This window comes from Balaenoptera borealis (assembly GCF_965194805.1).
Source record: "Balaenoptera borealis genome assembly, chromosome: 15".
Lineage (NCBI taxonomy): Eukaryota > Metazoa > Chordata > Mammalia > Artiodactyla > Balaenopteridae > Balaenoptera > Balaenoptera borealis.
The window spans coordinates 61,190,588-61,214,816 of record NC_138871.1 but is presented as its reverse complement, the minus strand read 5'-3'; the positions used below and the strand labels follow the sequence as shown (position 1 = coordinate 61,214,816).

At 38.4% G+C, this 24,229-nt stretch overlaps 1 protein-coding gene across 2 annotated transcripts in view; it reads left to right on the top strand.

Moving 5' to 3' along the window:
• The first annotated feature begins 1,838 nt into the window (after positions 1 to 1,838).
• RMDN2 (regulator of microtubule dynamics 2) overlaps positions 1,839 to 24,229 on the top strand; it is a 93,988-nt gene continuing 71,597 nt past the window's right edge. Inside the window, exons 1-2 of one of the 2 annotated variants that reach the window (XM_082356086.1) lie at positions 1,839 to 3,207; positions 9,538 to 10,005. In XM_082356086.1, the coding sequence (XP_082212212.1) occupies positions 9,554 to 10,005 (452 nt within the window). In that variant the 5' untranslated portion in view covers positions 1,839 to 3,207; positions 9,538 to 9,553. The remainder of the gene's footprint in view (positions 3,208 to 9,537; positions 10,006 to 24,229) is intronic. The other variant, XM_082356087.1, reaches the window with a different exon arrangement.

The window sequence follows — 24,229 nt, the reverse complement described above, 5'->3', positions numbered from 1 at the left end:
AGAAGTGCTATGATGTACTTACAAAAGGTGCTATGAAGAGTCCCCTTCCAATGTTCCATCACAGGCAGCAAACCCTCACCTGTAATGTAATTTACCTCAGTAGACTGTTGGGAAGATGGAATAAGATAATTCATATAAAGAATGAAGCAGGAACTGAGTATAAGAGTTAATCGATCTTTTTGCTGTGGCTGTTGGTTCTCCCTCCAGTTTACAGACCTAATTTGGGCAATTTGGAGCTTCAGTTATGCTTGGATGGCTCCTTCCTCCACCAGCTTTGTCATTCAATTTCTTCCTGGATATAAACCACGTAGATAAAAGCCAAGAAATAAAAATAAAACAAACCCCCCTCTCCAACATACACTTGACACACACTTCTCATGTTCCTACCATATAAAGGACGGCAGATTTCTTAATGCTTTCCTCTTGAGTGTACATATACTTTCAAAGAATTTTTTTCAACTATTTATCTAATATATAGAGTATGTGCACTGTGCCAGGCGCTGGGGATACAAAGAGAAGTACATCCTTGCCTTGAAGATGTTCAGCTCAAGGGCACCACAGTCACTGACCAAGCGGTAATGATAGTGTACATGAGAGCGGGGTGCAGAAAACCAGCAGGGAGGGGGTTTCTACTCATGGAAACTCCTTATCCTTCTGCAGAGTTTTGGCGGGGCCTGGAGGAATTCTTCTTTGGGGGAGGAGGAGAATGTGTGGAGTAGCTGCTCAAGGGAAACAGATTAAACTGGATGAATTGTTTTTTGACAGGTGGCAAAGGGTAGGGTATTCCAGACACAGAGAGCAGTCTAAACACAGAGACTGGGGAAACGTGTGATTTATGGAAAGAAAATAAGGTAGTTTGCCTATAGGTGAAGTGAAGGATTGATGTCTGGTGAAAATGGTAGAGAAAAGCTGGAAAAGCAGGTGAGGACAAATTGTGAAGTGCCTGTACATCAGAGCTGTCAGCTGACTGTAATGCTGTGCTAGTTGTGATGAATACAAGTGTCCAAAATTACCATAGAAAATTACCATAGAATGGCTGGCTTAAATAGCAAACATTTATTTCTCATGGTTCTGGAGGCAGGAAATCAGAGATCATAGTGCCAGAAGGGTTGGGTTCTGGTGAGGGTCCTCTTCTGGGTTGCAGACAGCTGGCTTCTCATTGTATCCTCACATGGTAGAAAAAGAAAGAGCTCTGGTCTCTTCTTATAAGGGCATTCATCCCATTCTAGAGGGCTCCAGCCTCATAACCTAGTTATTTCCCAAAGGTCTCACCTCCAAATACCATCACACTGGAGATTAAGCCTTAAATATAATGAATTTTGGAGGAACACAAACATTCAGTCCATGACAAACAGCATCTTTGAGATTCCTAGTGATTTGTTTTTCCCCTTCAGATATTCCTTTGAGACCACATTCCTAGTAGCGATAGGTAGAATCATTCCTTCTTTTTTATGTCATCCCTACAACAGCGCCTGGAGAATATAGCTCCTCTCTACTTTTTAGTTTTAACTTTACCAAAGATCAATGACCACCGCTCTGTGAGTTTCTACCTCGCAGATAATTTTTACTGATCAAGAAACAGAATCAAGGGGAACAGGTGTTAGTTACATAGGCATACAGAAAGAGTCCAGCTATTTTACCCCACTCCCTGAACTTGAAGAACAAGTCAGTACCAGCTGACATCTTTCTTTTGGAGCAGAGGGTTGGTAAGGCCCTGTTCTCAGCCCACCCTCCACATTTTTATTGCAGACCTCTTCTCTGCTGTGTGCTGAGGATGCAGCCGTGAACAACTCAGCGGACTCCTTCTGGACAAGCTTAAATCTCAAGGTGCTTCAAGCGTCTTTTAAGTGTTATTGAAGAGACAGTAAAGTTTCTTCTGGAAAGAAATCTCATTAAAAGAGATCACCCTGCCAGACAGGATTATATTATGTTGTATTGTTTAAATAAAGCAAACATTAGCATTATATTGTAATATCTTTGTAAACCATAACAAAGTGTGAAAGAAAGTGGTTCTTAGGAGTGCTTTATAGTTTCAAATCTTAGAGGCTAAGTATTAGTCTGCTGCCTTCCAAAATATAACTTAGTTTTAATAAAATGACGTGGCTAGGCTTACTTATTCTTCAATGCAGCTTGCTTAAAGCTCAAAAAACATTTTATAGTCTTAAAGATCCTGTAGAATCTCCATTAGTAAATAGTTTGGTATGGATTGTGAAATTAGCCTTCTGATTCTTTAGAGGAGTTCTTTTGCTTGTTTTGTTTTTTGATAAATAGGAATGCATCCGTTTTTAATTCCATTCAGCACATTGGTAGGGAATTTAGTACTCAAGGCTGTTTCCTGCAAGCCTAAATTTAAAGCTCAAAGTGAGGACAATACAGAAGGGAGTGAATGTGCAGTTTTTAAGAGTTCATTTGGCAGAATTTTATTTTCATTCTACAAACCACAGAAAGCGAAGCTGGGTAAAATCTCGAATGTTAAGCATCGAGAAGATAGTGGTTTCCGCCTAAAGGCAACTCTGAATGGTGGTGGGGTTGAGGGGTGGACGGCGAGGCTGGGGATTTAGCTCATTAAAAGAGAAAGTGAGTTAAAGTGAACCTAGGATAACTTGATTAGTAATTGATGCAAGACGTCCGCGTTTGACTCCGTCGTACGTAGGGTTCAAGGCTGTGTATAGAAAGGGGCACAGAAGAAGGGTGAAACTAGGGCAGGGGGGTGGGTTTGGGGCGGGAAAGAACCGAAGGGAGGGTGGGTTTCGGGAGCGGCAGTGATGGGAGAAAGCGCGCTGGAGGCAGGAAGCGCGCGCCGAGCCTCCCGCCGGGCCGGGCGCGCTGGCCCTGAGCCAGGGCGCGGTGGTCGAGGCGGGGAGACGAGCTCTGAGGGAGGCGGCACCCGGGCGGCAAAGTCCGGTGCTGGCCGAGGCGCCCGGCGGAGCGCACTTGTCTCCGTTTGTAAAAGGTGCTCAGGTCGCCCGCCCCGGTGAGTTGACCGCCCGGCGGGAAGAGGCGGGAACCGCGGGGCGAGCGGCGCGGGCTCCTCCCCCGGCGCCTCAGCTATCTGGGTCAGGACGAGACGGCCGCGGCGCCGGACCTCTGGACCCGCTAGCTCTGGGACTACTGTCCGCCCGCCGCTTCGCTCCCAGCCGCCCCGTCGGCAGGTCCCCGGTGTCCGACAGCACAGAGACCGGCGCGGCGAGAACTGGTGCTGCGCAGGTAGGCAGTGGGCATCTCGGCTGTCCAGGGTGGGACGCGGCCGAGGATCGAGGCAGCACTTCCGGCGGCGGCCACCGCACTTCCGGGTCGTGCGGGCGTCCTTTAGGCGGCCGCAAGCGTGGGGGGCGTCCTCCTCCGGGCGGCAGAGCTGGCTTGTAGAAGTTTACCCTGGCGCAACCCTCGCCCAGCCGGTGCCTGGGAAGTTTCAACCCCGGAGGTCGCCAGTATTTCCGCGCGGGCGCCCGGCGTGGGGTGCGTGGGGAGCGGGCAGCGTGCTGCCTCGGCCCGGCGGGTCCCTGCGAACCCCGATGAGTTTTTGCCGGAGACACTTGCTCGCTTCTCACCTGGGCTCCCTGGGTCTTTCTTACCTTTGAAACTTAAGCAGACGTTTTTGTTTTGTTTTGCTTTGTTTTGATCAGATTCTCCACTTATTTTACACAGAATGAAGGCTAGATTTTCAGTGGGACAAACATTTGCAAATAAGCCAAACATCAGGGAGCCCTAAATGAAAAAGAAATTATAAAATAGGAAAAAAAAAGAAAACCGAAAGAAATATGAGTATTAGAAATCACTTAGAAAGTATCAAGTTATCCAGGTCGCTGTGGAGAATCTAATCGCTAATTCAAGGTCTCAGAGCAATTCCCTTGGGAAACTTAAAACTCAGGTTCGATTATAGCCCATACTGTGCCTTTACCCTTGCAAAACTTTTCATCCATCTTCCGAGTTTATCAGAGTTCTATATTTTATGTATTTCCCCCTACTAATCAGCTGATGAATTAAGTGAATATATATGCTAAATATTGCTGAAAGCATTGTAAGTAACTTGGTAAAGCATAATTTCCATTTCTAAAAATTAATTTTAATTAAAACTAGAACATGAAAATTAAATGTTTTCTGAAGTTAATGTTTTATGACAGGTTCTACAAACGAATTTTAATGCAGAAATTTCAGTAGAGTCAACATTTTGATGATTTACTATTTCAGCAGAATTCTTAATTCTCTTCTCTGCAAACAACCTTTAATTATGTATTACCCATTAATTTTAGATGCCAATAATTTATAATAAAATAATGTCTATTATTTTACATTATTATTAGCACCTTACAAATTGAAATGTGACAGGAATAATACTTCGTATCTGATTATCTAGTCTATATATATATACTTTTTTTTTTTAAACCAAGAATCAATCTTTCTTTCTTCCTTCCTTCCTTCCTTCCTTCCTTCCTTCCTTCCTTCCTTCCTTCCTTCCTTCTCTCTCTCCCTCCCTCTCTCTCTCCTTCTTTCTTTCTTTCTTTCTGCCATGGGATCTTACTTCCCTGACCAGGGATTGACCAGGGCCCCAGCAGTGAAAGCGCTGAGTCCTAACCACTGGACCACTAGGGAATTCCCTAGTCAATATATTTTTAAATTACTGTGTTTTTATACTAAAGTGCAAGTGTCTACTACTAATGTGATAATTAAATGTATTAAAGTTATGTAAATGATGTAATATAATATAACCTTTGAAATTATACTGCAGGCAAGCAGGTGTTCTGATGTATTACTCTTCTCTACTACTATTTTTAATGAGTGGCATTTTACAAATTATTGGCTTAGAAGCACATTCATTTTATACTGATATAAAACTCAAACATAGCTTGAGCTATTATTCTCTAATTGTGATTATTTAAAACAAATACCTCCTCCACTGATTTTAGTTTTTTTCCCAGTTGATTTTCTCAGTTCTGAAGTCATATTTCAATATGGTAGTTCTATTTTTAGCTATTTAAGGAACCTCCATACTGTTCTCCATAGTGGCTGTATCAATTTACATTCCCACCAACAGTGTAAGAAGGTTCCCTTTCCTCCACACCCTCTCCAGCATTTATTGTTTGTAGATTTTTTGATGATGACCATTCTGACCGGTGTGAGGTGATACCTCATTGTGGTTTTGATTTGCATTTCTCTAATGATCACTGATGTTGAGGATCTTTTCATGTGCCTGTTAGCCATCAGTATGTCTTCTTTGGAGAAATGTCTGCTTAGGTCTTCTGCCCATTTTTGGATTGGGTTGTTTGTTTTTTTAATATTGAGCTCTATGAGCTGTTTGTATATTTTGGAGCTTAATCCTTTGTCAGTGGCTTCGTTTGCAAATATTTTCTCCCATTCTGGAGGTTGTCTTTTCGTCTTTTTTATGGTTTCCTTTGCTGTGACAACTGTGGATCTTTATTATAACACTGCTTTATAACTTAGGACCCTTACAACAGTATATTCTCTTTTTCCCTTCCCATCCTTTGGGCTATTGTTGTCCTACTTTCTTACTTCTACATATGGTAAAAACCTCATGATATGTTATTGTCATTTTTGCTGTAATAAGCAAATATTTTATGAATAAATCTTAAAATGAGAAAAATGACTTTTATATTTTGCCACATGTTTGCCACTACTGGTGCTCTTCATCCTTTGTATAGATTCAAGTTTCTATGGGTTATTATTTTCCTTCTGCCTGGAGAACCTCTGTTAGCATTTCTTGTAGTGAATGGCTGCTGGTAATGGATTCTCTCAACTTTTCTTTGTTTAAAAAATTCATTATTTTACCCTCATTTTTGAAAAATATTTTACTGGGTGTAGAAATGCAAGTTGACAGTTTCTTTCAGCACTTTAAAGATGTCACTCTGTTGTTTTCTTGCTTGAATAGTTTCTGAGGTGATGCCTTGGAGACAGTGTCTGCTGTAATCTTATCTTTTTTTTTCTGTACATAATATGTCTTTTTTTCCCATCACTGGCTGCTCTTCAGATTTCTTTATCACTGGTTTTCAGCATTTTAATAATGTTTTGCCATGGTTTGGTTTTCTTAATTTATTCTTCTTGGATTATGTTGACCTTCTTGGATCTCTGGGTTTATAGATTTTGTCCAACTTGGAATTTTTTTGGCCATTTTTCCTTCAAATATTTTTTGTTACCCCTCCTTTTCTTCCCTTTAACTATATGTGTTTTAGACTGCTTGATATTACCCTGTAGGCTCTACTTGGTTTTTTGTTTGTTTGTTTTTTAGTCTTTTTAAAAAATCTGTGTGCTTCATTTTGGATGATGTCTTAGTCCATTTGGACTGCTATAACAAAATCTTGTAGACTCTTGGCTTATCTACAACAGAAATTTATTTCTCATCATTCTGGAGGCTAAGAAATCCAAGATCAAGGCACTGGCAGATTCACTGTCTTGTGGGGGCCTGCTTCCTGGTTCATAGCTGGCACCTTCTTGCTGTAACTTTATGTGGTGGAAGGAACAAGGGATCTCTCTGGGGTCTCTTTATAAGGGCCCTAATCCTATTTATGAGGGCTCTGCCTCCTAAAGGGACTCCATCCAATACTATCACCTTGGGGATTAGGATTTCAACATATGAATTTGGGGGGACACAGATATTTAGTCTATAGCAGATGGTTTCTATTGCTATGTCTTTGGGTTTACTGATATTTTTTTTTCCTGTAGTGTTTCTCTGCTGTTAATCTCATTTAGTAAAATTTTATTTCAGTTATTTTACTTTTTATCTTTAGAGGTTCTATTTGGTTCTGCTTAATGCCTTCTATAACTTTCCTCATGTTTATGTTTTCCTTTAGCATATTTTTAATATTTATTAAATAATGGACGTAAATACCTGTAATAGTTGTTTTAAAACCCTTATCTGCTAATTATATCACCTCTGTCATTTTCCTGCTTTTTTACATGTCTAGTAATTTTTGATTAGATGGTCAACATTGTGATTTTATGTTGTTGAGTTCTGGATTTTTTCTATTCCTATAAAGAGTGTTGGACTTTCTACTGAAGGCAGTTAAATTACTTGTGAATCAGTTTGATCCTTTGAAGGCTCATTTTTAATCTATTTTAGAGCAGGTCTAAATAGCCTTAACTCTAGTGTTAATTTAGCTGCATTAGCAAGCCATTACCCTTCTGAAGCCTCTACTGAAAGTCGCAAGTAACTCATACACACTCTACACTCTGGATGGTAAACACTTGAACACTTACCAGTTCTGTGTAATCTTTAGGAATAGTTCAGCTTACAGATCCCTGGTAATTGTTCTTTCCCTTGAAATTGTTTTTTGCCTGGCTCAGTGGGGTTTCACTCTATGCATGTACAGATTGGTATTCAATTAAAGATGCAAGGAGAGGGACTTCCCTGGTGGTCCAGTGGCTAAGACTCTGCATTCCCAATGCAGGGGGCCCGGGTTCAATCCTTGGTCAGGGAACTAGATCCCACATGCATGCCACAACCAAGAGTTTGCATGTCGCAACTAAAGATTCCATAGGCCACAACTAAAAGGACACCACATGCCGCAACTAATGATCTCACATGCCACAACTAAAGATCCTGCATGCCACAACCAAGATCCCGCGTGCTGCAACTAAGACCTGGCGCAGCTGAAATAAATAAATAAATAAAAATTTTTAAAAATTAAAAAAAAAAAAAGACTCAAGAATAGCCCTATGCATTTTTTTAAAATTTATTTATTTATTTATTTTTGGCTGTGTTGGGTCTTTGTTGCTGCGCGCGGGCTTTCTCCAGTTGTGGCGAGCCGGGGCTACTCTTTGTCACGGTGTGTGGGCTTCTCATTGCGGTGGCTTCTCTTCTTGTGGAGCACGGGCTCTAGGCACCTGGGCTTCAGTAGTTGTGGCTCACGGGCTCTAGAGCGCAGGCTCAGCAGTTGTGGCACACAGGCCTAGTTGCTCTGTGGCATGTGGGATCCTCCTGGACCAGGGCTCAAACCCATGTCTCCTGCATTGGCAGGCGGACTCTCAACCACTGCACCACCAGGGAAGCCGCCCTATGCATATTTCTGGAACTCTTTCGCTGCATAAGTCCCTCATCTTCAGTACTAAGTGGGCACAAATTCTGGGTGCTTCAGTTTCTCTGAACTCTGATCTCTGTTCAACTCAGTGAGATTACCAGGCTCTGTTTGGTTTTCCCTTCCCTGTGCCATAGCCCAGAAATTGCGTCCAACTGGAAACCTGGGGAGATCATAGTACTTTCCTCTTTGTTTCCCGTTTATCAGGGATTAAGGGTGGCAGTGCTATAATAATTTGCTCCTTGAGAAAGTGTCAGGAAAAACAAACCGAAATATTTGCAAATTTAATTTCCTGTAACAGACAGTTTACCATTATTTGTATCATTTCTCCCAAGTTGCAAACAAAATTTAATACAGGTGTTTACCTGTTTATAAAATAGGGAAAATTGATGGGAAAACAATTTTGTAAACTTCAAAGTCTGTGTAAAAGCCTTATTGTATTTTACTCTCATTACAAAAGTTTATCATTGTATTTATATACTCATTGCCATTTTAAAGTCTCAGAAAGAAAGGGGGATTTATATTATTGTTTTCCTTTAGTGGCCTTCTTTAAGAACAGCGATAAGCAATAAAACTAGTGAAGAGGGGATGAAGTAAAGAAGGATTATGGTGCATTTTGTCAAAGTAGCTAAGTTTATATGCAACAAGTTTATGTTTATATGGAAGTTTATAAGTTTATATGGAAGCTTAGGCCCATGTAGCCTAAAGCTTGGGTCTTTGATGCAAAATGGTGAAAGTTCAGAAGGAGAAAGGAGTCAGAGAAATTACTTTTTTGTTACTTTAAAAATAAGTGAACTTTTGAAAGAAAATAAAAACATTAAGACCTCAGACAGAAATAGAAATGTAAGAAGCAGAAGAATTCCAGGTCGGAAGAAGAAAGGAGTAAAGCCTGCACATACATTAGCATCTCTGCTTTCCATGTTGAATAAAAGGGATGAGGTGGTTACAAACTTGCCAAAACTCTTTGTATATTTTATATCTCAAAGCCCATTTAAAAATGTTTATCACTCTAAATTGGAGTACAAAATGTTAACTAGATGCCAAGGAAGAGCTTTTTCTTGGGCTTTCCTTAAAGATTAGATAAAACCCAGACATTAGCACACTAGTTAATTTTATACAAATAAAAGGTTCAGACACAGTTAAGCATAATTTGAATTCTTAAATAGTTTTTCTCAGAAATTTATAATGATGCTTTTACCTCTACCATACCCTTTAAAAATATATGGTAAAGAGTAAATTTCAGATCAGAAGTAGAGTACAAATTCTGAATTAAAGTTGATACTTTACACTGGTTGTCAATAATATCCATAAAGGTAGTATTTCTACTCAGCCACATACATTACAGAGGCAATTACTCGTAGTTTATTTTAGTTTGTGATTTATCAAGTGTTATTAAATATTTTTGTGATGAGGTAGACTTGGTTTTTGTTGATTGAAAAAGCCCTAATATTTTTGTCTTGGGAAAGACAGAAACAATGTTCATTTACATTTATACTTTTAATTTTAGAAACAAAAACCAGGAAATGCCTCGTTCCACAAACAAAGAAATGATACTTGGCATCATGGTGGGAACTACTGGAATCAGCTTGCTGCTTCTGTGGTACCACAAGGTTCGTAAACCAAGGACAGCAATGGATTTACCTAAATTTCTTTCTCTGGGTAATTCACCTGATTTGATGCCTTTGCAAGATGAAATGCCTAATGGCCAAGGAACAACAGCGATCTTTCAAGGAAGGCAACTTCAGATATTGGAGAAGTTAAATGAATTACTGACAAATATGGAAGAACTCAAAGAGGAAATCAGAGTTCTTAAAGAAGCCATTCCAAAGCTGGAGGAATATATCCAACGCGAACTTGGAGGGAAGATAACTGTTCACAAGATAAGTCCTCAGCACAGAGCTAGAAAAAGAAGGCTTGTCACAGTTCAGAGTTCAGCAACAAGTAATAGTTCAGAGGAAGCGGAAAGTGAAGGAGGGTAAGATTCTTTAAGATGTTTCCCATGTTGAATTGATTATTTATTGCATTATTGCTATTACTTAGGTACTTTCATTATACATTCCCAGTCATATATTCTGTTACTCAGAAGGCATAAAAAGGAGTGATTATTTTGTCTTATGTTACAATGAAAACCGTATTCCATAGAGGTCAGTATTTTAGTTTAGACCTCAATGACAAAAAGAAAGTAACTTATTCTAGTGCTAGGTGGCATCACATGAGTATTGAGGAAGACAGTGATTGTTTGCCAAAATGTGTAACCTGTTTTTTTATGTGACCACTGTGTGACCCCTTACATAAGAACTGTCTAAAAAGTACTGTCTAATAAAACTTTCTGTGATGATAGAAATGGTCTAAATCTGTGCTGCCCAATATGGTAGCCAGTAGCCACATGTGGCTATTAAGCACTTGAAATGTAGCTAGTGAAACTGAGGAACTGAATTTTTAATCTCATTTCATTGTAATTAATTTAAAATTAGCCACATGGGACTAATGGCTACTGAATTGGGCAGTGCAGACCTAAAAAGATTTGAGAATGTACAAGTGACTCAGTTTCATCCTTGCATGGGTAATTCATTGAATTCTACAATCAAGAACATAAATAATGTTCTTTTAGGGGAAAAACAAATGATTTATGAAAAAAGGAATTGTGCCTGACTAGTGTTTCTAAGGAGTAATATAGGCAAGTAAATAAAGATGCACCAGTGAATGTAGCATAGCCTGAAATTCTTTAAGGCAGGGACCTTATGTTTTCATCATCGTATTCCTAACACCTATTATTGTGCCTACCACTGAGTAGATGCCAGTAACTATTTCTTGAATTAATGAGTGATCTGCTGAATAACTATAGAATTGGAAGAAGGAGAAGGGATCTGGAAAGAGGAAACAAAGTGTAGGGATTTAAGGGTGATTTCATAGATAAAGAAGTGTAAATGGTTGGTGAGGTCTTTGAGATCAATGCTAGGACTGGAATTACTTAACATCTTTATATAGAACTGGAGAAATAACTTATGAAAAATCTTTCAGAGAGAGAAGAGCCACAAATGCTAGATCTAGATAACAAGAAGGTCTTAAAAATTTGTGTTCCTAACAACAGGAAAAGTTGTAGACTGGTTTTAAAATAGGCAATGAAATGGTTTTTGTTTGTTTGTTTTAATTTTTATTTATTTATTTTTGGCTGCGTTTGGTCTTCGTTGCTGGACGCAGGCTTTCTCTAGTTGTGGTGAGCGGGGGCTGCTCTTCGTTGCGGTGCGTGGGCTTCTTATTGCGGTGGCTTCTCTTGTTGTGGAGCATGGGCTCTAGGTGCATGGGCTTCAGTAGTTGTGGCACACGGGCTCAATATTTGTGGCTCACAGGCTCTAGAGCATAGGCTTAGTAGTCGTGGAGCATAGGCTTAGTAGTCGTGGTGCATGGGCTTAGTTGCTCCGTGGCATGTGGGATCTTCCTGGACCAGGGCTCAAACCCATGTCCCCTGCATTGGCAGGCAGATTCTTAACCACTGCACCACCAGGGAAGTCCAGGCAATGAAATGTTTAAAAGGAATCTAAAATAGTTCTAAATAATTTAGAACTGTAACTCAGAAAAGACACTTGTTAATTATTATGGGTATAGAGAACAGCAGCTTAGGACTCTGATAATGATAAAAATCCGACCATAACATTGCGCACCATTGAGAGTTACCGAAGACAAACCGATGGTTATCTTACCTTATGTAGATCTGTGGTGTTTCCTCACCAGGAGTCCTATGTGCAGTTTTGGCAATCACATCTTAGAAGGGACATAATGGAACTAAAGACTAGCCAGAGAAGATCCACTAGACTGAGGGAAGAGATGGCAGGCCTGATGAAGGAGTTTAGGCCAAAAGGATCAATGGCCTTTAATCTTAAAAGACCCTGGTTAAGCTGAGCACAGGCTTGCTCAAGAAATTCTAGTATTCTAGAAAGACAGGCAACCTTTGATAAGATTAGGATAAGTTTAGGACAAATAAAAAGAAGATAATTATGGGACTTAATTAATTTCAAGTAATGGTGTAGGCATAAATTTTTTATGTGGATTCAAGAGGGATTTGTGAAATCTATGAATAGTAGTCACATACCGCTAATAAAAACTAGACATATCAAAACTTTAAGATTGATGTCAAGTAAGACATCCCCTTCTCTTGCTTGATCCTGGGTGCCTTTGTCAGCAAGAGTACGAGAGTAGATGTACTAGAGCCCTAATAATGGACTAGACAATAATGGACAATGAATGGCATTGAAAGCAGAGGGAGAGTTGAATGGAAAAAGAAGATGTGGTACATATATACAATGGAATATTGCTCAGCCATTGAAAAGAATGATACCATTTGCAGCAACATGGATGGACCTGGAGATTATCATACTAAGCAAAGTAAGTCAGAAAGAGAAAGACAAATATCATATGATATCAGTTACATGCGGAATTTAAAAGAAAATGATATGAACAAGCTTACTTACAAAACAGAAACAGACTTGCAGACTTAGAGAACGAATTTATGGTTACCAGGGGGGAAGGGTGGGGGGAGGGATGGATTGGGAGTTTGGGACTGACATGTACACACTGCTATATTTAAAATAGGTAACCAACAAGGGCCTACTGTATAGCACAGGGAACTCTGCTCAATACTCTGTAATAACCTAAATGGGAAAAGAATTTGAAAAAGAATAGATACATGTATATGTATAACTGAATCACTCTGCTGTACACCTGAAACTAACACAACATTATTAATCAACTATAATCCAAAATAAGATAAAAATTTTAAAAAAATAAAGTAGAGGGAGAGAAACTGTTTCCTCCTTAGCTCTACTTTAGAAAAATAAACAAAAGCAAAGAAACGAAAACAATTTATTTCTTTTTCTGCTTTGAAAGGAATAAGATACAGAAAGATCTAACACATCTTTCTAAATAAACACCTAGAAACAAACTTTTTAAATAAGTAAAAATTTTTTTTTGAAAGTAAGGTTTTATAAAATATATTTGTTTAAATTTTAGATTGCATGTCCTCTTATAACCTGCTTGGGACAGAAACAACTGGTCATGGTGAGATACAGTCATAATCCCATTACCACATTTAAGATGGGTTGTACCCTTGATACATAGTGTCCTTGATAGCAAAGTTAAAACAGCAAATGACAATTACATGTTCCATATGTAAATTTTATCCTTTTCAAGAGGCACCGAGAGATCTTGACTTCTTTTAGTAAAATAGATGTCAATCACAATTGGCTGATACTATTAGTTTTACACACGAAAAGAAAAAAATCTAATTATATTCTTCGTTGTTGATTAAAACTTGAGTGGGTAGATCAGTAGAATGCATTTTCTGTAAACATTATTAGAATCTTCTGCATGCCTCTCTTCGTATCATCATGGACTTATGGATTTATGCCTTATTTCGTCTCAGCTAATTTCATTTAATTAGTTGTGGAGGTGATGATGACTAAAGGCTCAAAATCTCATGACCCTGGCAGGCTCATCAGTGGGCCTGCCAGGGTTCTTTTCCCTTCTTAGAGCTAGCGTGAACATCTTGGAAGGCATCTTTGCTTCTTGGTAATATTGTTTCGACTGACTTTGGTTTTGGCCCCTGCTCCAAGACTTGGAATCAGCTACCATCCTGGCAGCATTGGTTCATTTCTGTGAGAAATAGTACTAGATACCAAAATCGGGGGTGTAGAGGAGTACTGTTTTTAGGCAGGATGATACCAGAGGCTGTTTTGGCCCCTTTAGGGACAGGGTAAAGAAAAATCATTTTAAATATTTTTTAAGTCACTAGTTCACATTGATGTTTTCAGTTTACATTTAAGTTTCTGAAAACTTTTTAGTTCATTTTCTTTTTTAAGCTGCCCAATTTTCTTTCTTCTGTCAACCTTTTAGCTATATTGCTCTATCAAACCACGGGTTTAAAAGTGGTATTTATATCACAATGGTATATAAAGCTTCAGAAACCTCCCTTTCAGAAGTTAAATCTTATTCCAGTTTAGGTTAAAGTATTACCCCATAATAAAATTCATTGTTCTTCCATTTCATGTGGGCTTTAAGAGAATACATGAGTTTGAAAATTAGATAATTCTGTTAGGTGAGCAAGGTTGTATAGCACCTTATGGGCCTTCTTGATTTTTTTCTTGACTTGGTATTTTCATTTTAGTTTTAAGTTCACATGATACCTTCAGATAGTATCAACAGACACATTGCTGATTATTTGAAAAGAAAAAGAAACCCCAGAAATCTACCCACAAAGAGCACCAGCACAATACAAGCCATAATACCTAGTACCTTAGATGATATTACTTTATAAATAATAGAAGATGGTCATGAAAGCAAGACCACAGGCAGATACAGGTTTTTGAGGTTTTATTTAAAACTTCTTAGACTTTAATTTTCATGAGCCAAAATATAGACTTTGCTTTTTGTTCATTTACATTTTTATTTTTACCACTATCTACTTCCTCCAAGTCAGGTTTAGCGTTGAACTTCAATTTTTCAAGGCCTTGAGAGAAAGACAAATTCAGATATTCAGTATGTGGTGATTCTGTATCCCTTCATGTTGTAAAAGTAAAAATTTGCAAAAAAATTTTCTTTGTTTGTTTGATCTTTTTTTTTTTTTTAATGAAATGCTACACATACAATTGAGATCCTCTTGTACTAATTTCAGAGGTAGCCATTATCTTGAAGTTGGTGTGCAGTCTTCCTTTGAAAGTTTTAATGCACTCCTACATGTACTTGTTTACATAAACAATGAATAAATGGTCTTTGGTTTTAAAATTTTACATAAATGGCATTGTAGGGTACATAACACTTTGTAATTTGCTTATGCATCAACTTTTTAAGGACATTTTTCCATATTGATATATGTAAACTTATTTCACTCTTTTCAGTTGCTATGTTGCATTCCACTGTATGAATAATATGCCTTAATTTAGTTCCCTCTTGGGGGGGTGGGTGGTGGTGGTGGGATGAATTGGGAGATTGGGATTGACGTATATACACTAATGTGTATAAAATAGATAACTAATAAGAACCTGCTGTATAAAAAAATAAAATAAAATTCAAAAAAAATTTAGTTCCCTATTGATGGATGCTTAGGTCACCATTTTTTTGCTCTTATAAACAATGCTTTATTGAACACCTTTCTTCATAATTCCTTAGGCACATCTGGAATAATTTGAAAGTATATACTTAGAAGTGGAATTGCTGAGTTATAGACTAAATACACTGTTATTTTCTATTACTTAATTATCCTTCAGAGTATACCAATTTGCAATCCTATAAGCAGTATATGAGAATTCTTATTTTTCCATACAAATTCTTATATTGTCAGACTTTTTAGTTTTAGCCAACCTGATGGTGATGATGCGGTAAGTAATCATTATTTCAGTTTGTATTTCCCTGAGCATTAGTAAGATTGGGCATCTTTTCATAGTTTATTTGCCATTTAGCTCTTTTCTTCTATGAATTTCTTTAAAAAAAATAATAGTAAAGGAAGGGTAGCACTAACAGTTGAAGTCCCTTTTATTCATTCGATGAGAGTGTCTTCTCTGTGGTAGGTACTGTATAGGCTCTCGAAATACAGCAGGGCATAAGATAAAGTCTCACAAGTAAAACAGAGTTTTAACAAAATGTGACACAATGTTAAAGAGGGATGGTCTCAGTCTATTTCAACCAGAGCCCCAAAGGCCAAGAACAAACAATAAGTGCCAAGTACTCTTGCATCCTAGAGCCAGATGCTAAACCCTCCTGTTTCAAGCTGGGGTGAGGGATGGTGGGGTCCCTTGAGCATAGTTTTAGGCTGCAGAGAGGAAGCCAATACAGAGAGTGAGTAAAAATACCAGAGAGGAATTAAGTCAGAAATGAAAACAAAGGGGAAATACAGGAAATAACCCATGAAACAAGGTGTGCCTGACCCTGTTAGCAGCAGTACAGCTTAGGTATTGAGCTAACATGTTGAAGAAAGAAAACAGTATCACTTGTAGACTCCAGGGAAATTTTATTAACCTCAAGATAGTATTTTGGTAAAAATGGTAACTGACAATATAAAATCTCTAAAACTCCCACTCCCAGTAAGATAGTTCTAGCTTAGGAAAAAATGTTACATAGCTTAAGCCATAGTCTACATTACATTATTACATTACATTACACTATTCCTGGTCAGTGCTTCTGTTACCATAGTATTTATATATATAATAACCAGTGGGTTATTAAGAAAGACAGGTAGAACAAGCTTGCAAAATCATTCATTTCTAAAATATTTATTGACCACTGACTATGAGGTACACTCTTGTAGGTGGTGCAGTGGCAACAAACAAGTCCCTGCACCTGTCGAACTTACATTCTCTTGGCTTTTGCCTCCAATTTGGAGACATTTGTCTATAGAAGCCTCATCTAGTGATCTTGCTTCTTGTGCTTTGTTCACAACTTGAAGCGCACTATGTTCATTCCTCCTACTAGTGAGTCCACAGGTGAATCTGGGTGCCCCTGATTCTTGGGACCAACGATAAAACTTAGATCTTTAAGTGTCCTCTCCAATGCCCAGGACCAATAGATACAATGCATTAAATATTACAGTAATTCTATGTGTCATATAAGGGAAAGAAAAAGATCCCAGTTCTGTGCACAGATATTACAGAAGAAAATGAAAGTCAACTCCATCAAAAATTTGTTCCAGATCCTGTTCTAAATGTTTTATATTCGTTATCTCCTTTAATCCATACAATAACTCTCTAAGGAAGATGATACTATTATCCTCATTCTAGAGATAAGTCTGGGAAAGATTAGGTAATTCCTTGGTAAAGGGCAGAGTCTATACACCGTGCTACACTGCCTCTTTTCTTCCTCATCCCCAGTTAAGAAAGTGCAAGGTGTCAGAGTGCTCTAAAAACATTATCCTAGGAGATAAAGGGAGTGGGGATAAGGCCAATATGTGTGTGAAGTGCCTGCGGAACTCAGACTTTACCTCCCAAGGTGCCTGGCTACCGAAGTACCATAACAGTCACCTCAGTTCCATTTGAGTACCCTTGAAGCCTAACCTAACCTAAGGAGGAGTGTGTGGGGTCAGACATACTGTATGTCACTGATTATAAGATGAACTTTCTTTCACATTTTAACATCTCCTTAATCAAGATGTATCTTACCACCAATTAATAGATCATATCACTGTGTCATAGTTTAATTGGCAACATTTTTTCCTTTCTTGCAGTTGATGGTGGTTTTGAATCTATGAAATATGGGGTAGATTCCTTTGTGGATGTAAGGGCCAGAAGCTGAAAGAGTTCCTGCCTCATCACCCTAGTTTTCTCAGGGAAGGACCGTAGGTCATCTTCTAGAGTGGAGGTGAAAGTACACTGAGGCATGTGAGGAAGGAGATTGAGATTCTTGACTCCCCTCTTCCCCATACCACCATCCTCTCCCATCCTCTGTCAGTTTCCAAGTCTTAGGGCTTTGGCCTTCTTAAGAGCCTGCACTGATGTGTTCACTGTGATGTCCGCAGTGCTTAGCACGGTGCCTGACACGTTATAGATGATCGTTACATATTTATATTAATAAATGAATGGACACATGACCAAAGAAAGTACTGAAGAGACATCGTGGGGAGTGGAAGAGGACGTTAACTAGGAACATGGGTAAGGATTACCCTGCAGACCGTTGCTCCAACTGAGGTTCAAGACTGTGCACCAGTTTGCACTGTAGCGTGCATCTTTTCACTAGTTCTTGGCATTTCATATATAGAAGTGGAGGAGTCAGAGGGCTTAATTGATTCAAATTAGGAGATTTGCAGGGTGAGTGTGATAGAGAGGCAAAAGGCTAAGGATGTCAAGAGTGTAGATAAGGAAATAAGTCTTCTAAAGTTGCTGGAACACATCTGTGTTTACTTCTTGACCTAAAATGTGTATTTTTTTTTGCTTCTATTGTTTTAAAAACTACTTCCTGTTTGTTATTAGATCAGTTCAAACCCTTGACTATGTACTGTTTCTTTACTAGACTGTATTTAGTAACTACTGTCTAGTGAGTTAATTTTATTAACCTTTCTTTCAAAAGAAACTAATAGTGGATAAGGAAATTATAGAAATAACCTATGAAATTATTTGGTGATCTTCAAGCCATATTTTTTTCTACCTTTCAAATCACATAGATAATCATGCTATCTGAGTAACAAACTACAAACAGTGAACCTATGTGGTTAGAGTTTAATATTGTAATGAAAGAAAATAATTAACCTGGTGGTAATTTAGTGATGAACATTATTGTTATTTTGCATAATTAGCTATATTTGGTAAATATACAAATAACTATCATTCATATCATGTAATAGATTGAATAATTTACATTCACTACACTCAGATCAGCTAAACATGTAACTGTATAACTGAATTCAGAGTAGCTCACTATCGCTGATGTGGGAAAATCTGGCTGATGTGGGAAAATCTGAATGTGCCAATTCAAGTTAACTCTGTCAATTCTAGTTTAGAGCTAGTTATTTTGTGTTAAAGATTCAGTCACATTCAGGGTTCCCCCTTCTTCCTCCCTCTTACTTCTCCTCAAGTGTAAGCGAGGTCCCTAAAGGGACTTAGCATCTAGGCACCAAGAAAGGAGGGACATTCAGTTCTGATACCATTCACTGTCCTTGTCCTTATTGGACTCCAGCTCAGGTAGGAAGCTGCTGTGAGGCTCCTTTTAACCGTCGCTTTAGGGTTTGTTGATTACCAAGATGATCTAGATCAGAGCTACTCAAAGTGTGGTCTGTGGGCCAGCAGCACCCATATCCCACCTAGTCTGGGAGCTTGATGGAAATTTGCACTCTCAAGACCAGCCCCAGACCTAGTGAATCCGAATCTCTGGGATTCTGCATTGTGCCCAGGAATCTGTATTTTTAAATGCTCTCCTGGTGACTCTGATGTACCCTAAAGTTTGAGAAGCTTTTTTCTAGAAGATTTTCTAACTTTCAGCTGAGATATCATGACAGGATTGTAATTTTAATTACCAGCAATTATAGTTATAGATAAATAAGATGTCCCTGAGGCACAGTGAGGAATATAATGATGAGGTATTAGTCTTGATGGGAATAGAGCGGCTGAGGTAAAAAAGGAAGAGGTTTAGGTAACCATAGGACATGATGAATGCAGAAGGTACCTGGGAACATGGAATTGATAGAATAAAGAGAATTGGGAAGGGATTGAAGGAGAAGTGTGTTTTAAATGCTTACTGTTATGACAGTTTACTAACTTCTTTTGGGCTGTGTCTAGTTAAGGTTCTCTTAAAAATAAGCAATGAGGGGGTGATTTTAGGATTAGAGATTTAGGTAAGTACTCTATCCAGAAAAATATTACACAACCTTTAGATATTACTCATGCTAGTATGCAATTTCTTTTCCTTTCAATCGTCTATGCAGATCTGGACCTTCTTCCCCACCCCCCCAGACATGCACACCTAAATACTTTTTTTAAATTGACAATTGTAGATTTATTCAGTGGGGTGAGGAGGGGAGTGATCTGACCTTGTTCATTACCTCCTTTGGGCAGAAGTATTTGTCAGCATTGAGATCTTGTCGTAACTTCATCATTTCCTTTGGGGTAGCTCAGTGGGCAAGTGCTTCTTTTAGAGGCCTTTAGTGGAAATGTTAAACAACAAACTGGTCTACTTTTGGAAAGAGAAGTTTTTAATAGAAACTTTATAAGCATTATATAATCCATTGTTTCAGTTGCAAAAGATGTCCTTTTGGAAAAGGTACTCACAGATCTTAGTGTGACTTAGGGACAATATACAATAATCTCACAAGAAAAGGAAGCAAATAATAGATTGCTATAGTGAGAGACAGTCCTCCTTGGGCTTCCTATTCGCTTACACATCTTGCTAGGTATGCCAAGAATCAAGAATGTAAGGCCCTGACCCCCCTTTTTTTCCCCTAATTTAAAAAAAAAATGAGACTTTACTTTTTTAGAGCAGTTTTAAGTTCACAGCAAAATTGAGAGGTTGGTACATAGATTTCCCGTACAATCCCTACCCTCACACATGTATAGCCTCCCTCATTTTCAACAGCTCCAGCCAGAGTGGTACATGTGTTACAGCTGATGAACATACATTGATACATACATCATAATCACCCAAAATCCATTGTTTACATTATGGTTCACTCTCGGTGTTGTACATTCTGTGGGTTTGGACAAATGTATAATGACGTGTATCCACTATTACAGTATAATACAAAGTATTTTCACTGCCCTAAAAATCCTCTGTGCTCTGCCTATTCATCCCTCTCTCCCCCCAAACCCCTGGCAACCTCTGATCTTTATACTGTCTCCACTGTTTTGCCTTTTCTAGAATGTCATATAGTTGGAATCATATAGTATGTAGCCTGTATTGGCTTCTTTTACTTAGTAATGTGCATTTAAGTTTCCTCCGTATCTCTTCATGGCTTAATAGCGCATTTCATTTTAGTGCTGAATAATATTCCATTGTCTGGATATACCACAATTTATTTATCCATTCACCTACTGAAGGACATCTTGGTTGCTTCCAGGTTATGGCAATTATGAAGACAGCTGCTGTAACCATCCATGTACAGGTTTCTGAGTGGACATAAGTTTTCATCTCATTTAGGGAAATACCGGAGCACTTGATTGCTGGATGGTACGGTTAAGAGTATGTTTAGTTGTGTAAGAAGCCTCCGAACTGTCTTCCAAAGTGGCTGTACCATTTTGCATTCCCACAAGCAATGAATGAGAGTTCCTGTTGCTCCACATCCTCCCCAGTGTTTGGTGTTGTCGGTATTCTGGATTTTGACCATTCTAATAGGTGTGTAGTGGTATCTCGTTGTTTTAGTTTACATTTCTCTAATGACATATGATGTGAAGGATCTTTTCATATGCTTATTTTCCATCTGCATATCTTCTTTGGTGAGGTATCTGTTAAGGTCTTTGGCCCATTTTTAAATGAGATTGTTCATTTTCTTATGGTTGAGTTTTAAGAGTTCTTTGTATATTTTGGATAACCGTCCTTTTTCAGATGTGTATTTTGCAAATACTTTCAGTCTGTAGCTTCTCATTTTCTTGACATTATCTTTCACAGAGCAGAAGCTTATCAATTATTTCTTTCATGGATCATGCCTTTGGTATTGTATTTAAAAAGTCATTGCCATAACCAAATTTATCTAGGTTTTCTCCTATGTTATCTTCTAGGAGCTTCATAGTTTTACATTTTATATTTAGGTCTGTGACCCAATTTGAGTTAATTTTTGTGAAGGGGGTAAGGTCTGTGTAACCACTCTTTATCCAGGCCATTTCTCTGGTTTGTGGCGAGAAGCCTTGAGGAATGAGGTAATGTTTCTCTTCTGGACCAACAGCAGATTTGGTTACTGCTTGCTATAAAAGCGGGGGATTCCCTAAGCTCAGTGTTGCTTTCTTTGAAATGCAGCTCACTGCGAATGTAAGAGTGTCTGGGCCCTATGCATTGCCCTTGTGGGTCCTGAGGTCAAGGAGAACCAACATAAATAAGCTGGTGATCACATTGCTTAATTTGCTGTGAGTAATAAAGTCCTCGGTCTCTTACACAAGAATCGTGTGTCTTCTGCCAGCAACCATGAAACAGGAACAGATTAATTCATTAGCTTGTATGTTGGGTAAAATCAAATTACAAACTGACGATTGTATGGTGAGAATTAGAGAGCTTTCAGCCTCTGAAGGGGGATTTGTTCAAGGGTTTCCCAAAGAAGGTTGTTAGAAAGGGAACAAAAAACAGGGGGTTGTAGTAGGGTGTACAGGATATTGAGAAGTTAAAATATATATATTTGAGGGTATGTTTTATGTCATAGGTGGCTATACACATATACCTCTTATATAGACAGTTCTCCAAGTTGTTTTGGAAAAGGAGAGGGCAATATTCCTTTTCTAGTAGCTCTGTTAATCTTGTCTTAAAATGGGTTTAAGTTGTTTCAAGGGGTTATAAACAGTGGCACAGCAGATCTCCATAATCTGTGCAACTGGCCCATGTAATCAGATGGCACGCTTTACCGCCAAGGTAAATTTAGCTTGTTTCATTTGGGGGGCAGTGACATTTGCTACTGAGGCTTTCTTTTTTTTTTTTTTTTTTCTTTTTAATATATCTTCAGACCAAAGTCTGTAACAGTAACTTTTCCATATCACGGGAGGATGTAAAACCTTGGGGTAAAAAGTGTTCAAGTGAAAGAAGAATGAGTTAGTAGGCTAGGGGTGTGGAGGGCAGCTAGTTAGAGAGTTCCAAGTAAAGGATTGTACAGAGATCATATATGTTACTGCTTCCATCCTGCTGTTTCCTTGTCCCTTGATTTGTTGGCTGTCTCCTTGAACATAATGAAGTTAGAATACACATTCCATAGTCACATGAATTGCAGCTTTTCCGAGAGATGAGCCACAGAACAATTTTAATCTAAACTGATGTCATTAGATTCTAGAATCTGCTATCATCATATTCTGTGTTATTGCCATGTTAGTTCTACATGCAGCTTAAGCATTCAGCTTCTAACCTGTTCCATCTACACAGGGCATTTTATGGCTTAAAGATGATGGCTTAGAAAGGAAGGGAGAGATTTACTTTGGATTAAATTCAGTATGGGACAATACTTAAGGTAAGCCTTTAAAAATAAAAAAACACTTCTCCAAATGTTTCATGTGCTAAAGAACATTGAAATACTCATAAACCAAGCTTTAATGTTTCCTTTAGTTTCCCACAATGACTGAATATCTGGAATATCTGGATATTTATCTGAAATATTCTCTCCAGAGAGGTTCTGCTTTATCCATGGTTAATATTTTAAAACGTGTTAGTCAGCAGGGTATAAATTTATTGTACTTATTAACCCCTTTAAATATAGTAGTTTAATAGTCTCAAACAGATATTATCACTTAATTATTTTCAAGACAGGGAAGTTCTACCTTTACTTTCAGGGAATCCTTTTGTTTTGGTGCCCTCTCGTATGTTTTCCCTTACTTTTCTTTGTGCCTGCTTCCCTGAGTCTTTCAATTTATCTTCCCAAGGTTTAATGTAGTGGGCAGGTACTGTGTAGGTAGTTAGAAATAATCTTTGAGACTTAGGCATTCTTTTGGATACATCTATGTGGCTACCAACTTCAGCTGTCTTAATTTCTTATGTTGTTTCCATATTGATAAGGTGGCCATTATTCTTCAGGAGGCTTGGCAGGTTTCCACCTGTACTCCCTGTTGTTTTTCCTCATTTCACACTTTTCTCACTCTAGCTGCTGCAAAGAAGACCAGAGCTTCGAACCCAAATGTGCTGCAGATCAAGTTTCTTCAGAGCCCCTGCACCCTGGAGCCTCTTCTATTATGCAACCACCAGCATCTCTTGATTTTAAAGCAGCTTATCCTCCTTTCATGCATAGAGGCAGTTCACCTAGAGGAAGTAAAATTTCTTCTTCTTCAGCAAATACATCTTCTTGCTCATCTTTCTTTGGAAGAAGACATTCTTTATTTGCTAAATTTCAGAAAAGCAGTGCTTCCCTTCATTCTGGACAAAGTAGAGCTAACTTTGATTCTGAAGAAAAAAGAAGCTTCGGTGATTTAAAATCGCCCTCGGAACATTTTCGCTTTAGATCCAGAAGTCTTTTCTCTGCCCCCAAACTAAATATAATTTCCTGTTATGAGAGTGCTAGTACTTTTTTTGATCCTCAATCAGGAAGTCAATGCATATTTAATCCAAATGAAATTGAAATCATTTCTAAAAGCTTGAGTATTACTGATGCTGGAAAATATATAAGCTCTTATTCTCCTGAATATAACACTAAATATTTTATGAATTCTGAAACAAAAGCTAATTCCTCAGCCTGTCGGAACACTGTTGCTAGCATCTATCAATGCACAGCGACCATGCTTACTCTTCCAACTATTACTTCCTATTCCTCTCAACAACATGGAGTTGCCAGTGATATTCAAGAAAGAGACCAGTTAAGGAGCAATGCCTTTCATCCTGCTTTTCAAAGTCGCAGTAGAAATAATTCTCCAGCTATGGTGCAATATCATCAAAGTGTAACTTTCCCTGTTCTCCATAATGTTGGATTTACTTCTTTTTATAAAAATGCTAGAAGCTTTACCCCATCTCAAAATGGAGTTACCTCAGATCCCTTTGAAGATGAAAACAATGCTATCTCGTCTGAAGATGAAGACAAATCTTCACCTAATGAAATTCCTAAAATAAGGTCACCT